The 16,566-nt window shown below is 45.9% G+C and overlaps 1 protein-coding gene and 1 long non-coding RNA gene across 5 annotated transcripts in view; both read left to right on the top strand.

Moving 5' to 3' along the window:
- LOC145716149 (uncharacterized) overlaps nt 1–4,489 on the top strand; it is a 33,353-nt gene extending 28,864 nt beyond the window's left edge. The window contains exon 5 of the long non-coding RNA XR_014138591.1: nt 20–4,489. This is a non-coding gene — a long non-coding RNA (uncharacterized LOC145716149). The remainder of the gene's footprint in view (nt 1–19) is intronic.
- TRIM44 (tripartite motif containing 44) overlaps nt 1–16,314 on the top strand; it is a 110,043-nt gene extending 93,729 nt beyond the window's left edge. For all 4 annotated transcript variants that reach the window (XM_081798308.1, XM_081798309.1, XM_081798310.1 and 1 more), the window contains one exon: nt 11,771–16,314. Coding sequence is in view for 2 of the 4 variants with exons in the window: in XM_081798309.1 (XP_081654435.1) it covers nt 11,771–11,798 (28 nt within the window). In the remaining 2 variants the exon portion in view is untranslated. The remainder of the gene's footprint in view (nt 1–11,770) is intronic.
- Nucleotides 16,315–16,566: the final 252 nt, after the last annotated feature.

Here is a 16,566-nt window from a genome sequence, read left to right as displayed (position 1 = left end):
GCGTCCAAGCAGGGACGAGGTTTTCTGGTAATTGGCGTCCAAGCTGGAGCTCGAGTCTGCCAAGGCCTTGGATGATCTTTAGCGATCCGCAGAGGTTCCCACCTCTGCTACTGGCAGTGAGGAATGCAGCCAAGCTGACGGGACAGGCGCCCTCCTGCGCGGCCTTCACCACCACCGAGGGCTCCCCCCAATCCCCGCCCAGGGGGAGGAACACGGGCCAGGCCGCAGGTGTCGTTCCAGCCCTGCCTAGCTTTGGGACTTTGGGATGTCACTTCACTTCTGTGCTCCTCGTGTTTTTTCATCTGTAAAATGGAGTGTTCATTCTGTTAGGGTTATTACTATGAAAACCGAATGTGAAAATGTTAGTAAGGTGATGAGTTCAGAGCCTAGCGAATAATAATGATAGCACCCATTTAGTGGGTCCTTCCATGTATCACTGTCTTCATTTTACACATGTGGAAACCTTCGTTTAAAGAGACATCCCTCAAAAACTAATGATGTACTCTATGTTGGCTAATTGCACATAATGAATGAATGAGTGAATGAATGAGGCATCCCACTGAAGGTCATATGCTAACGTGTGCTGGACCATGGTCTTGAAGGCACATCTCTGATTCGTAGTTGTGTGCTTGTCCCACTGTCCCCACCATCAGGACAGCTAACCCTGCTCTCCCACATGCGCAGCCACGCCTCAGCTGGCTTTCCTACTAGGGAGGGAGGGGAACAGTGATAACCACCCCTTTACTTCCTTCTTGGCCTGGGTGTCATTCTCCCTTCACAGACCATTAGGGTGAAGGGCGGATAGTTAAAATCTTAGAACCCAAGCCTGCCTTGAGCACAGCTCACAGCTGGATTGTGGAGGGCTGGAAGTTGCCAAACGTGCAGCTGTTTTATAAGGAAGCCAGATGAGAACATTTTCTCCAGCAGATGAATTGGTTCTTTAGATTTCCTTGCCTGGGAAGGGCTGGACCTGAGCTTGCTTCTGCTTTGCCCTCAGTGAAACAGCATTCCTTGGACACACCCAGCCTTTACCAGTAAGGCTTAGTCATTTGTCAGAGCAATCCTGTTTATGATAACAGCATTTTCATCTATACCTGGTGCGTCCCCCCACCCCTTGTGGTTATATGTGCCTGGTGATTGCGGTGACAGTTAGAAAAGAAATAGAGCCTCTAGAAATAAGCTGTCCACGAGATGCCTGGGCAGTATTTCTAAGACCAGCAAGCTGCCCACAGTTAGCCTGGGAAAGCTTGGAAGGCTTCTAGATCAATAATACCTTAAGGAGTTGTTTTGATAATTCACTTAGTCATTCATTCAAAAAATATTTGGTGAGCTTTCACTGGTGCCAGGCACATTATCCAGTACTGGTGATGTAGCAGGGGACAAAATACTTAAGGACCCTTAGCATCTCAGAATAACTTTAGATAGTGACAAGTGCTGTAAAGACAGTACAACAGCCTGACCCCACAGTGCGGGGCTGGGGTGGCTGCTCGAGACTGCTTGGTCAGGGGAGGCCTCAGAGAAGGTGGCATTGAAGCTGAGACCTGAATGTTAAGGAGCCAGCCAGTCATTCCAAGGCATGAGGGGAGGAGCTTCTGGAACAGAACAGCAAATGCCAAGGCCTTCATGCAGGAACAAGCTCTACTTATTTGAGGGGCGGAAAGATAGCCAGTGTGCCGGCAGGTGTCCTGAAATAGGTTAGAGAGGTAAGCAGAGGCCAAATCATGTAGGGATTTGGGGCCATGGGGCTTTCTTCTAAGGCTGTAGGAAGCCATTAAAGGATTTTTAAGTGGGGCCGTGGCATAATCGGTTGCACATTTAAGAAGTATTACTCTGAATGCAGCTTGAAAATGGAACAGTAGTGAAGTAAGGGTACAAGTAGGAAGGCCAGACCGGTCAGAAGCCAGTGGCAGTCATTCCAGCAAGAGATGGTGGCGGCCGTGGAGAAGCGGAAGGGACAGGCAGGGGACAGAACTTGCTGTGGACCCGATGGGATAGGGAGATGGTGCTTCTAATGTTTTGAGCGCAATCGTCGGCACATGGAAAGTACTGAATAAGCTATAGGTGTTTGCTGCCATTATTAACAAATGGCCTCTTACCAAACACCAAGGGAGCAGGCTCGGGAAGGAATCTGGAGCCCCTTCAAGTGACAGTGTGATGCCTCCAGCACTTGTGTCACATCCGTGTTAGCTGCTCTCTTCTGTTAATAAATGGCGTTCCGGGGCGCCTGGGGGCTCAGTCATTAGGCGTCTGCCTTCGGCTCCGGTCATGGTCCCAGGGTCCTGGGATCGAGCCCCGCATCGGGCTCCCTGCTCGGCGGGAAGCCTGCTTCTCCCCACTCCCCCTGCTTGTGTTCCGTCTCTCTCTAGGTCTCTCTCTGTCAAATAAATAAACAAAATCTTAAAAAAAAAAAAAGAATAAAGGTACAAGAACAGTCGACACAATTTAAATAAATAAATAAATAAAATAATAAACAGCATTCTTCAAGAAAATGGGGCTTGCAGGTTTGACGATGCTTTCAGGAACCGAGATGTTGACTTCCTGTGTGTGTGTGTGTGTGTGTGTGTGTCGAGATGTTGACTTCCAGTGTGTGTGTGTGTGTGTGTGTGTGTGTCAGGAACCGAGATGTTGACTTCCAGTGTGTGTGTGTGTGTGTGTGTCGAGATGTTGACTTCCAGTGTGTGTGTGTGTGTGTGTGTGTGTCAGGAACCGAGATGTTGACTTCCAGTGTGTGTGTGTGTGTGTGTGTGTGTGTACACGCCAGACACTCTATATATGCTCATCCCCACTTAATCTTTTCTGCAACTCTTCCAGGTAGGCACTAAATTGTCCTCATTTCCAGGTAGGAGCACTGAGCTCACAATCCCACAGCTAGTAAATGGCAAAGTTGTGACCCAAGCCTAGGTGCTTCTAACTCTCACTTCCACATTTATAACCCTCTGCAATATAAGATAGTCGCAGGAGGTCTTGAGAGTTGGGTTTGCTTCCAGTTTCCAACTTCCGGACTTCAATTCAGGGTCACCGTGGGACTCAAAACTACTGAGAACTAATCTGGAATACTTAGGAAAAAAAAAAAAAAAGCCTACTATTCATACAGAGATTAGAGATTAGTGTCAAGTGTGTATTTATTTATTGATCCTTTCTCCCTCTCCCTTTGGTAACCTGTAAGATACAGCAGCTGAGGCAACAGGAAATTTGAAGTCCAGCATTTTATTAAATGTTATGTTTAAGATTTCTGTGGAAGGAAGCTGCTTGAGAGAGATTGGATTTCCATTATTTACTTGCCAAGAAAAAATGAGAAAACTGGGTGGTGGGGGGAGGGGTTTCATGAAGGTGTAGGGAGCAGGGAAGGTAAGCCGTTGGGCTATTTTCTGCTTCTAGTTCCTCCATCCCCTGGAGTTGCCTGGGCTCTAATAGGGGTTTAGGAAAAGTTCCTTTCCAGCCCTCACCGCAGGAGGTTGTCAGGTGAAATCCCGCTGTGCTGGAGGAAGGAAGGGAGGTTGAGGAAGGCCCACAGAAAGAGAAATGTCCCCATGGCATCTTTCTCTTGAAGTTCAATGGGAACCCGAATGATAACAAGGAAGTTATTTCAGAGAGGAGACACACACACACACAAACATACACCCCATCCCCACAGACACTTTGCAGCTGCCTAGTGTCGGCAAGGGTGTGGGGAAAGGGGGCAGTCTCAGGATTGTAAATCAGTATAAGGTGATGTCTCAAGGGCAGTTTAACAATAATAGATCAAATACCTTTAAAAGTACATCTCCTTTGCTTGTTGGAGGAAATACCTGATTGTAGGACTGGGGAAGGAAATCTACACGATGAGCCCTGAGCATTTTGTAGTGCCAGAAAGTAAGGAAGTACTCAGAACAAACCCCATGCAAACCCCACGCTGATGAGGATATGTCTGGGGCCATAGGAACTGATGAAAAGAGCTCCCAAAGGCCAAAGCTGAACAATTTGAGCAACAGTAAATAGAGTAGTATTGGGTTATGACCCAAAGTGTAAAAATAAACATCCATGAGTCCATAGTGTTCTAAGTAAACTATTGAATAAATAAAGGAGAAGAGACAGATCTCCTTTTCAGAAGAATTTACAATAATGTATGCAAATATTCTACCCTCCATGATGGGGAGAACAGCTCCTCACTCCATAGGTGTGATTTGCTCAGAGTGACTGCCTTCCAAAACGTACAGTTTGGGAAGCAGGGAAAGAGTAACTTTCCAGTGAGAAATGCTAACAAGCACAGCCTGGGCCAAGCGATCAAGGTCAGCTTCTGCAGTGCTAGGTCAGACTGACAGTGTGTGTCCTGGCTATGATGTGATGAGAATGGTAGGGTCCCTCTGTGGGTCCCTCTCAAAAGGCCTGTAACCATGGCCTAATCAGGATAAAAACATCAGACAAATCCCCACCAAGGGGCACTCTATAAAATCTCTGCCCAGTACTCCTCAGAACTGTCAGGGTAATCAAAAATAAAGAATCTGAGAAACTGTCACAGCCGAGAAGAGACCAAGGAGACATGATGACTAAATGTAGTGTGGTTCTTGGGTAGAATCTGGACCGGCATGAGAGCCTCAGGGGAAAACTAAAGAAATCTGAATAAAATACAGACCTCAGTTAATAGTAGCATACCATAGTGGCTCGTAACAAACGGACTTTACTAACATGAGATGTTAATAGTGGAGGAAACTAGGTGTTGGAACCCTTGATGCTATCTTTGTCATTTTTCTGTAGATCTAAAGTTGCTGTAAAAAGGTTTATGACCCAGGCGTTTCCCTTCCCACTCCCTTTGGAAATAACTAAGGATGAACCTAAAGACTCATCCACATGGATATGTGTCACAGAGGTGTGGGTAATAAATGAAAAGGTAGAAATAATTTAAATATCCAGTAGTGGGTACGGTAAGTCCATACAATTCAGTCATGAATCACAATCTTATAGAAATATATTTCTTAATAAGGAAAGGTATTTATGATTGTTAGTTGAGTGGAAAAATCAGATTATGAAAGAGCCTGCAAAATATATATTTTTTATATATGCATGAGGGGGTATAGATAAATGTATTTCAGTGTGTTAATCGTAATTATCACTGAAGCATAATGCTATGGATTTTTCTTTTCATGGAAGCAGTATTTGCTTGTTACAGAAAGTACAGATCAGCAAAAAATAAAATGTTACTTTCTGAAGTAAAAAAAAAAAAGGTTGGAAATGATTCCATTATAAATCCAGCAGCAGCAACAGGAGACTCGATCCTAAAGAAGGCAGTTCTTTTTTTTTTTTTTAATAAGATTTTATTTATTTATTTGACGGGGAGAGAGTGAGAGCAGGAACACAAGCAGGGGGAGTGGGAGAGGGAGAAGCAGGCTTCCGTGGAGCAGGGAGCCCAATGTGGGGCTCGATCCCAGGACTCTGGGATCGTGACCTGAGCCGAAGGCAGATGCTTAACGACTGAGCCACCCAGGCGCTCCAAGAAGGCAGTTCTGAGAGCAGATGGGATGTTGGCAGGCTAGCAGGCCTGCCTGTTACTTCTGTTCACGTGTCTCCCTGTAGAAGCGCACTGCCTGAACAGACCCTCGGGCACCCTCCATCTTCCATAGAAACAGGCCACCACCCACTTAGCCCTTGTGGGGTGCAAGGAGGGTACCCCCTGTAAACACAGTAAACAGGTTGCAAGGTGCATGGAGATCAATCTTGGCAGTGAGGTCCAGTGTGGACCTGAGGCCAAGCTGGAGCCCGAAGCCTCTTTCAGAAGCGCCTACGTGGGTCTGTAAGGCAGAGGCAGCTGGAGAGCTGAGAGACAAACCCAGGGTGGGTTGCCTTCTCCTTCTGTAGCAATCCTGTCAGTACCTAGCATTGTTTTGTCTTAGAATTTGTGTGTACCTTCCATCTCATCATAACAACCCTTGGAGGTAGGTATTGCACAGTGCACAGAACATTAAGTCAGCCCTCTGTGAATAATGGTTATTATTGAAGAGAAGGTTCATGGGATAAAGTAGAATGCAATGTGGAGAGAAGGGTCCTTCTGCCTGTCTTTCCTGTGATTTGAGAAGGAAGATGCGGCCAGGCTGGAGCTATGTGAGACTTTTTAAGACCAACAATAAACGAGGCTTTTGAGGCTCATAGGCTCATGGGCCCATGGGGCTTTTGCTCCCAACAGACTTTTGCTCTTGGCTTTGTACTAGGTCCTGACCAGCCTGGTGTTTGGGCCCTGCCAGAGAAAGAGGTGAAAGAACCGTGACCATTTAGGCCAGCCTTCAGATTGAGCTGGGGAGGAACAGGGAGAAGGACGCACAACAAAAGCAGATGAGAGCCAGTGAATTAGCAAATATGTAAGTCAGAAAGGAGCTTATTAGCTTTTGTCTGGTTTGCAATTTTCCTAAATTTTACTCGTAATGCAACACATCCTGATTCCCAGAGTCACCAGCAAAGCCAGGGACTAAAACTTTGAAGTCCTCTCATGTTTTCTCAGTTAACCCAGGATAAACGGAGGACATTTTGCCTTATTTTATATTTAGACCTCATTTAGTTCCCTAGGCGGCAGCTACAGATAGAAGTTCTGATTCCTTCCAGCACCGTGACCCCCCTCGTCCCAGGCTGGGCTGCTGGGGCAGTGACAGGGGACACAGAAGTAGCAGCTCTGCTCCGTCTGGTGGAGGAGTGTCTCTGGGTCGGGGCGGGTGGTCCATCCCCGAAGGCAGACTGACTGCACGCCTCCCAGCACTGGGTGGCCACAGCCTCGGATGGTGAACGGACACTGCCCGTGAGCTCCTTGACAAGACCCGCGTGGCTGCATTCTGGGAGAATACTAAATCTATCTTTTCGAATCTAACCTTCCTCCCTTGTTGATACCTCTTAATTTCTCTATCCTCTTGAGTTGAATAATCCTTTTACAGCAATAATGAATTAATAAATAGCCAAAGATTCAGCAGATAGGAGTGATGCCAAGTCAAATTAAGTTGTATTATATTCTCAGAAAAAGAAACTATTAAACTTGCGAGGTCAGAGTGCCTTCCACCTCATTTATTAACGTCCTCTAATAAGCTGCCATCTCTGGGGAAGAAGTGGAAAGGCTGGGCTGCCTATCTGTGTGGACTGGCTGGAAAATTGCCAGGCAAGGAAACACGGCTCCATCGCAGCCGCTTTGTCAGCAGGTGTTTGGGGGCTGGCTGTGACGGGGGCCGTGGCATACCTCTAACAGCTTCTCAGTTTCGCAGGATTCCTCATCTGACAGTGTGGCAGCTGTGGGCCACATGTGTGACTCAGTGTGTCGGCTGGCTGCTGGCTGGGGCTCCCTAGTCCCATCCCGCGCTCCCCCCCGCCCCACAGTGTGCCCCGACCCCAGCCCCCGGCCAGGGAAGTGGTAAATGGCACACCACTCTCCCAGTCAGGATTTGGGAGCCCTCAGTTCCTCAGCTAAACTTTGTGTTCTTATACCCCCTGAAATTTAGAAAAAACTGCGTGCCTCCTTGCCCATTTTAAAGTTAACTCCTGAAATGACAAATCAAGTGGAGATAGTTGAAAAGGGTGTGATATCTGACATATTACATGGTCTGAGCTTTACGTAAGTTTTTGGCACTTATTACATGTACTTATTAAATGTACAGGCAAGATTCACTATATAATCTAATTGGCAAAGGTTTTTATGGTCAAACCATCCAGCCAAATCAGTCTTGCTTTCTGGCAGACCCAAGTCTGATTTCATTTTTTCAACTGAAATAAACTTATTAGTACATACCTCATGACCACCATCTGACTTCTGAATGTGAATTCTTAAGGTCTGTGGACAGACGGGAGCACGCAACCGTGCCAAGAGTTTATTGACTGGGCAAAATAAATATTTCTTGCTCTGCTCTCATAGGACTCCTCTTAGAAGGAAGGCATTTTCAAAATGTCCCCTGGTAAGATTCAGGCGGGGGAGAGGTATGCATTTCTTTTCTGAAGTGCAGTACGGTGATTGTGAAAATGGGAGTGGCTGCTGAGAGAATGTATAGATCCCAGGCATGTTCTTGGAAAGGTCGGTTGTAAGAAGGGGTGTGTATGGAAGTTTAAGGATCTGAACGTGTATTTCCTTAAGAATACACACGCCCAAATACCCCCTGGGAAGTCATTACGTACCACAAAGATACATGTGTCCCAGCCTTAAAACCACTGCTTTTGGATACGACAGCACACTCACCCTCCATCTGTCTATGACGGAGGCCAGTTAACTAGGCTTCGCTCAGTATTTGTCCTCACCAGGGTTTGGCAGAGACCTGTCAGGTGGAAGAGTCAGAGCCATTGAACTCAGCCTTTCTTTCTCTTCAGTACCTGTGTTTCATTTTGTCTGGAGTTGTCATTAAAAAAACAAAACACAACACTCCCCAAGCAAGCAAAGAAGAGCACTATTGCTCTCCAGAAAGCTAAGGGCATCTGGGGATAGGAACACATTTGCTCTAGAGGGTAGTGTTTCAGATGCCAGGACCAGGAACACTGAAGAGAAGTCAGGAGGAGGAGCTGCTGATTTAGGATAAGAAGGAAGGTGGGTTGAAGAAGAGAGTCCCCATTGTTAATCATTTATACTGCATGAAGTAAATAGAACTTTCACAGTAAACCTATAAGATAGATAGAATTACCATGAGGAAACTGAGACTCAGAGAGGTTGGGTAACTCACCCAAGGTTCCACAGCTCATTAGTGCCAGAGCAGAGATTTGAACCTAGTTCAGTCTTGGTGACCTCAGAGCCATTATATAATACTGCCGCTCTCGTCGGTAAATACCTACTACAGAGTGCGCTGTCCTTCATTCTTTCTCTTTGTTTTTAATGAAGTTTTTAATTTTAATTCCAGTATAGTTAACATGAATGGGCTCTCTTTCTAACATCATTAGTTCATTCTCACAACAGCAACAGTGACCTCAACGACAACACAGTAGAAAGAATTTCAGTAACCTCTGAGTACTGATCCGATTATAAATCTAAATGTGGCTGGTAGATGGGTCAGGGGAGGATGGTAAGTGGCCAAGGTAGAAGGCTGTGTTACTTCCCTTGGAGAAAGTAAAGACTTTTATAGACTATTTAAGATAAAATCTTATGAACACAGACCAGCTTATATACAAAGTGAAGAAGCATTCGGGAGATGCTGTCTCATACTAATTATATTGTGTAACCCTCCAGGAGAGACCACACACAGGGTGAGCAAAGTTCTGTTATCCATTCACTTAAGATCCTTTTTCTTCTTCATTATTGTGAAAAGCAGTTTGCTAGTTAATTATGAAAATGAATATGCTGTATTTGAAGATGCCAGTTGTGGGAAAATAATTCTCTCCCCCACCATTTCTCTTTTTCCCTCCCTCTCTCCTTCCCTCCCCTTCCCCCCTCCCCCTTCTCTCTCCCCCTCCCCTTCCCCCCTCCTCTACTAGGCTGTAAAGTCTGTGAGGGCAACTACTGTGTCCATCATTCATTGTTGTGCCTAGCATCATAGTAGACAGTCAATAAATGTTTAGCAAACGAAAGAATCAGTGATTCGCCAGAATCCCAAGATCTCATGCTTTTAAATCCTGAGATGAACTTTATCAGACTCAAGAACAGATCTCTTTGAGGGTCATGAGAAAAGATTTTATCAGTCAGGACTTCTGATCTTTTCCCCAAGCCAACTGTACAAGTCTTAGAGTAGAGAACCTGGCAACTAGGAAAACACTTAATTTATTCTCAATTTTATTATACTCAGTTTGGGGGGGAAGGGTTGTTGACCTTTTTGTGAATATGATGAAAATTATGGCCTTTCTCAAACAAAGGAACACACAGACAAAATTTTGTGTACAATTTAAGTAGGTTCATGAACCCTTTAAACTATGCATCTCAAGAATGCTGAAAAGTGAACCGCAGCTTAAGGAAAGGGTGCAGTCATCATGCTGGACCTCCCGTATTTGGAGGAAAATTGACAAGAGAACAATAGAGCTTGCTTTGGATATAATACCAAAGGGGAGAATATGGCGCCAGTTCCAACTGTGCCTTGATTCTGGTGAGACACTTTCATAAAAGACCCTTTGTTCCCTTTGGGACAGATGCCACCAAACACTGCTTTTTAAATGACAGTCCACTGTCCAGCCCTTCCCAGCATGCACCCTTCATCCTGTGATTGGACACCAGGCAGGAAGAGGGAATGGAAGTAGGGCAGAGCTTTGGATCATGAAGGTTGCTGAGTTGGTTCTTTTGGCTCCTAGAGCACACTTCCGTTCATTTCAGGCTCTGTGTCTTGAAATGTTTTCACCCGTACCAGAAGTACTACAGGTCTATTGCCTAGGATATTTTCCCTTAAAGTCTATCCCAAATGGATGCAAAAAAGCAGATTTTATATAGACAGGTAATCCCTTGTGAGATAAAAAATTTCTCCGTCATAGCTGGGAGTCGATGCACCCCAGGCCTTCCCTCTTCTCCAGCTCCTGTCTCTACCAGAGGAAGGAGAGTTTTCCTCCCTTCCAAACACCCCCACTTGATTACTTCAGACTTTATCCAGCCAGAACTCATCCTTGAGGTTTAAGGACACAGACGTTACTGGTGACTGAGGATTTTCTGTCTCAGCTTTACTTTCTTCATCTGCAAAGTGGGGATAACACCAGTCCCTGCGTCCTGGGATTGTGGTGAGGAACAGTAGAAAGTGGAGCGCTCAGCTCAGTGTCCCCGGCACACAGTAGGCACTTGATCAAGTTGGCTCTTACTCTTTTAAGGATAGTGGCCTCTAGAAGTGGAGGAGGAGAAACTGGGCAAGCTCGCTACTTTCGTCCTTCTCAGTGTGCTCGCTTCTGCCCCTTTCCCTGTCTGGCCCTGCCTTTTCCCCCACCCCAATCCCTGGATCAGCAGGACCAAGCCAGGGAGGCTCTAACCTTAGGCACCCGTGGGCCTGGCCATGCCCCTGGGACTCATAGCTCACGTTTTGGCCACTGAAATATCACTGACGTTTTGGACGCCCTGGCCAGGGCAATCATGACTGACTATTCCTTTCAGCTCCCTCCTTCCCTCCCTTCCTCTTGCTTTGATTTCTCACTCCCTTTTTGAAAATAACAATTTATTGAACACTTCTCTACTAGTAGCACTAACACTTCTCTGCTAATCCTGGTGCTGGTGCTGATAAACAGTGTTGCTACTTTTTTACGCTCTAGTTGGAGGTAGAGGGGAGAGTAAATAGCAGACAATGTATAGGATGTAATAAGGACAATTAATGAAATAAAATGGAGAATAACGAGGGAATCCTACTTAGATAGAATACTTTCTCTAAAGAGGTGACATTCGAATCCTGTGGCTGCCCTGGGCAGGAATTGAAACCTTGGCTTGATTCCAAGTGAGAAGCTCTGTTGGGAGTGCCAAGCGGTAGCTTCTCCCGTTTTTCTCTCCTAACAATAGAGGGTTTCAGGCTAAGCGGAAGTCAAACCCCTGATTTTTACCAGCTCTTTATTTTGTCAAGTAAGCTTAAAAAATATTATGACCCTCACCTGTGCCTTTACAGATACTCACTTACCATGTACCAGGCATTGTACATTTTACATGTATCCTCTGATTTAATTCTCCAGTGACCCAAGGAAGTATATCTTATTATCAAAATTATCCCTGGAGTCAAATAAAGAAACCAGAACTTAGAGAAGCTAATTAACTTGCCCATGGCCCACGGCCCAACAGAGGTAGTGTTAGGACCGGGATCCGGGTAGGTCTGAGAACAGAGCCTATGTCTTCAGCCAGTAGACTGGGTTGCTCCCTTCTTTGATGTCTTAATTCACCTGGTTCTCCTTTCCTCTGCAGCGGTGCCAGTGAAGAAGAGGACACATGAAGGCTTGCCATCCCCCGTGGAGACTCATCCCTTCCCCCTGTGTGTATGTGACGGCGTGTATGTAGTGGCTTCTGAGTTCTGTGAAAGCTGCCCAGCAACAAACGTACTTCTACCGGACACATCCCCAGATCCACAGCAGGCACATATCTCTCCAAGGGATGACCAATTTTATTGTTACTGACTGTGCTTTTCATTCTCTTGTTGTGGTAGCTCAAGAAAAAGTGCCCCTATGATCAACCAGGAGCAGTTAATTAAGAAGCGTCCTTCAGGTAGTCCCTCAATGGCTGCTTTGAACTTACTCAGGAAAGCCAGCCCCCGTGATATTGTATACCCAGATAGCATTGCTTTATCTGGAAGGATCTGGAATAATCCTGAAGGGCAGTCAGAATTTTTTCCCTACCTGCTAATAAAACCCCACTTTATTTATATTGCAGCATGAAATAGTGGGGGGCACGGTAGGGCTTTGTAGATAGTCTCTAAAAGTCCAATTATACATTTGTGAAAATGTGGCTCCACGAAGTAAGATGGGTGGCATGAAGACGGGGTTGGAGAAAGAGTTAAAAGTTCGAAATACAGGGATATTTTTAGTACATGAGGTTATCCAGCACTTCAAATCCATAATTCAGTGCTGTGGAAATGAAAAAAATGATTGAAGAGGTAGAAAGGAAATGACTTTAAAAAAAAAAAAAAAAGGACCAAAGAGATCTGATTAAAAGTTGAAATCAGTATTTCTGAACTCAAATTGCCTGAGTTTCCAAAATAGTCACTAAAGGATCTGATGGAACCTGAATTATTTGGGTGCTTTCTGCCGGTTTTCTGGGTCTTGTCGCAACATGAAGGCCGGGATGTGTATTACCAAGTGGGGATTTTCAGTGTAGGTTTTTGTCACTCCTGCTCCAGCCCTCTTGGCCTCATTTGGCTTAAAGGCAGTGTAGAGAGAGTTCTTGTCACTCTGGTGTGCTGAATCAAGCCCCGTCTCCCGGCAGGTACACCCTCCTTTCCCTCCAGCTGGAACCCCTCTTTGCATGGCACCCCGCCCCAGGCCTTCAGCCCCGCCCCCACACCCAGGTTCTTCCCTCTCAAGTACCCTGAGCAGAGACATCCCACGGTTGAACTTCCAACCTTTCCCCCTTGCCAAGTCACATTTCCTTACAACCTAGTTTTCTCCTCCCAAGTAAGCAGTGATTACCAGGGAATACCAACCTGCAAGTTAAAAAGCCTGCATTTTCTGAAACATCAGTTTTACCGAAATGGTTTGGAGTCCGGGGATGACCTTCTTTTTTGATAAAACAGCTACATTATGAAATAGAGTGTTCATACACACAGTTAAGATAGAGTGGGACACTTCAGAGGGAATGCTTATTTGCAAGTGGGGTACGTGGTCCCTCTCCTCTGCCTTTAGTGGTATTTTGGTATTCACTTCCGAGAAGTACAATTGGAACTGTATCCAAGCAGCTGACTCGGGGCCTAGACCTCTAGTCGCCTCTGAAGCAAAACTGAAGGCGCCTGCACTGGGAGAAGTCCCTCTTCCAGCCTGCCTGCCTGTGACCTGTGTACCTGGCACAGAGCATTAGGGCCAGCTGGTGTGTGTGTGTGCAGGATGGTTTTGAGGCAGAAACAGTACTTACTGTAAGAATCCTATTTATGTCATTGTTCAATCCTGTGCATGCTATAAAATTATTTCTTTGGGGCCAGGAAGCTACCAGGTGTATATGCTTCTGGGTTAAGATTATCCTAGCTCACTAAATATGTTAGGATGTTGGGACTGAGAGTACTTTGGGCTGTTAAAAAAAAAAAAAAAATTTTTCTCTCAAACTGGTGGCCAACAAATGGCTAAGACAATTTCGGTGCTTTACCTGTCCTCCTGCAAAGACTGGAGAATTTGGCATACCACTAATTACAACCCCCAACCGTATCCCACAGAACTACCCATAAAGAAGGACAAGTGGCCACTCTTATAAGAGTTTAAAAGCCAGAAGATGAAGAAGATTTTAGGGTCTGGATGCTTGTGTTTGTCTTTCCCCAATAATTATTGTTTCATCTCTAAATAGCAGCCTTATCTTCACAATGGATAGACCATTGGCTCCTCCCTACCTGATTGTATGTTATTAGTTAAAATCAGTATTTGGGAAACCCAAGCATTTATGCAGCGGATATGAACGGAAATATAAAAATACATGCCATCTTGTCTCAATATATTATCATTATATTATCATATCTCTGTAATCCTCAAGGAAAGCCCTTTTGCTTTTACTTAAGATTTCAGATTTGCTTTATGGGCTCCTGCGGTCTTCAGCACCTGATAAAACTTTAACCAGGGAAGCATTAAACGCAGAGCAGCAGCTTCTGCCCAGGCTCCGGAGTCCCTGCCAACAGCATTTCTCAGTGTAAGAACTAGGGTGCTTCCTGCAGTGGGGCCAGCTTCCCCCAGAGCTGGAGGATGCGGCTCGGCCTTAAGCTCCTGCCAGGTGAGTAAGTTAGAGTGCTCAGCAGTGTGTGCCGACTGGCTGCAGGCTCTAGGTTTGCAGAAACCCCCAGGGAGACGTCATCAAGAGCAGCAGGTAATGAATGTCTCCAGAATGAATTGGGTCCTCACAGCAGTCCCTGGCTACCTTCCAGATTTGGGTTCTCTGGAGGCTGAGAGTGGGTTGATCCTTTGATTCGATGTCCTGAAATCCAGGGCAATTCCAAGAGGTTCTCTTAGGAGTCTCAGCTCTGACAGCCCAGGAGGGGAAATGACCTGTATTGAGGACCAGCTGTGAGCCAGGCCCTGTTCTTGGCCCCCATTTGTCAGATGATAGAACGGATGTGGAGTAATAGAGCCCCTTGCCTTGAGTTACACAGCTAGGAAATACTGGAGCTCTTCGTAACTTTGTGGTGGTCCGTGGTACATCTACAGTACAGAGGGAGGAAAAGGCTTCCGGTTCCCCCACTGCAGTCTGACTATCCCACTTTATGGATTCTTTTTCAAAGTTACATTTCATGGCTACCGTTTGGGCTCAGAAATGGCATCAAGGTGGCCTCACTCTTCCACCTTAGCAGGTCTGTGAAGTGCACATTGCTAACTTGAGCCTGCCCCCAGGAGTTGGGGAGACCTTTCCTTTTTGGTGCCATCCCCCATAAATAAAGTGTCTCTAGGCCTTCAAGAGTATAGAAGTTCTAAGAAATAGTAAAAGCGGAGGGTGTTCTGCTCTAAGTTTATCTGAAAATGTCTGGTGCTGCAATCCTGCAGAAAAGGAAATCTTCATATTTGAGCCCAGCCGGTGCTGTGCTCTGTGAGGCTGTGTTAACTCAGAGTCCGGTGAATCTAGACTTTCCTGCTGACACTGGTGTGTATATGCGCACACATACACGATATGCGTGCATCTGTATATACACACACGTAAACATATGCACGCACACGCAATTTAAGAACTAAGGGGAATCCAGAACAGCCCCTCATTACCTTGCATACCCCTGCAGAGGTTTCTGCCAGCCCTGATCACAAGCGTCACCAGATAGTCGGAGCTTCGGTGCTTGCTTACAAGGTGCTTACAAGAAGAACAGCTCCTTGGCGACGGTTGTCAGCTCCTAAAGCACTGAGCCAACATGGCGCCCCTGAGGGGACTTCCCAGGCTGCTCCAAGATGTCTAACGGTTTGGGTGACCCGGGGATCTGTCCACTCCGGTCAGGCCTGAGGGCACAGCTGCTGAGTTTATGACTTGTGGTTGTGGCAGGGCATAGGAAGCCCTCTCCCCCACCTAGAAAATATTCCCTTTCTAATACCTGAAATTCCATACTCAACATAATGGCCGCTCAGTACATGCTTTGTAATAAGAAAATCGGTTGCATGTTTACTGTGTGCCTAGCACATCTGGAAGTTTCTATTTAAAACACAAATCTCATTTTGGATGAACTTGGCCCAGCCTTAGGAGAGAAAGAAGGCCCATAGGGGAGAGTTGAGATCTCATTACCATTGCCTCTACCCAGCGGTGTTCTAAAGCCCCCACCCCAGCCCATTCCAAGACCCAGAGGCCCAGGGGATCTGCCTGGTAGAAGAGTAGCATTCGAAACTGAGAACACACCAGAAACAGCAGAGCAAGCGCCAGAGCAGGAAAAGGAAAGCGAATTAAGACATTTGTGGGTATACTGGTGCAAAAGTTGCCACAGAGCCCTGGGCTTGTTACGACCTTGAGGGGACAGTAGATTTATATTAACAGGAGTCAAACCTGACCAGTCTTTGTACAGTGACAGGCCACACTGCATGGGGGTGGGGGGGCAACCGACGAGCCCTTTGTCCTCTGCCTGTTTTCCCGTGCACAGTCACATTCCCTCCTTAGTCACCTTCCTCTTTCACCCTTCACATTAAACAAGGGGACACGCGATCTTTCAAGGGAATTACACATTTGAGTTAATGTTTCAGTATATCATTTTCATACTGTAAATTATTTTGTAAGAGAGATTTACTGCTATCCCAGGATGTTTGGACTCAGTGCCCCTGTGCATTTGGAAATCAATAAACTATTACTGGAAATACCATTTGTCTCTGAGAGTTGTGCACAAAGGACCCTGCTAGGTGTAAATATTCATGATGATCTCCACTCTTAACTGTGGTAAAGCTGGAGATGATGGTGTTTGGTTATTAATACAGGATGCTCATTTACTCCTGACTTCTCCGGAGTGACTTAGGAGATCTCTGGGAAGGGGCACGCGAGCACATGTAATGTCGTTATTTAGAGATATGTTTTCGCCTCAAAATAAAACAGCCTGTGCCTAGGTTAAAGTTTCT

The sequence above is a fragment of the Leptonychotes weddellii genome, chromosome 11 (assembly GCF_054177405.1).
Source record: "Leptonychotes weddellii isolate Sample4059 chromosome 11, ASM5417740v2, whole genome shotgun sequence".
Classification (NCBI taxonomy): domain Eukaryota; kingdom Metazoa; phylum Chordata; class Mammalia; order Carnivora; family Phocidae; genus Leptonychotes; species Leptonychotes weddellii.
The sequence above is the reverse complement of the archived record's forward strand: the minus strand, read 5'-3'. Positions and strand labels throughout refer to the sequence as shown.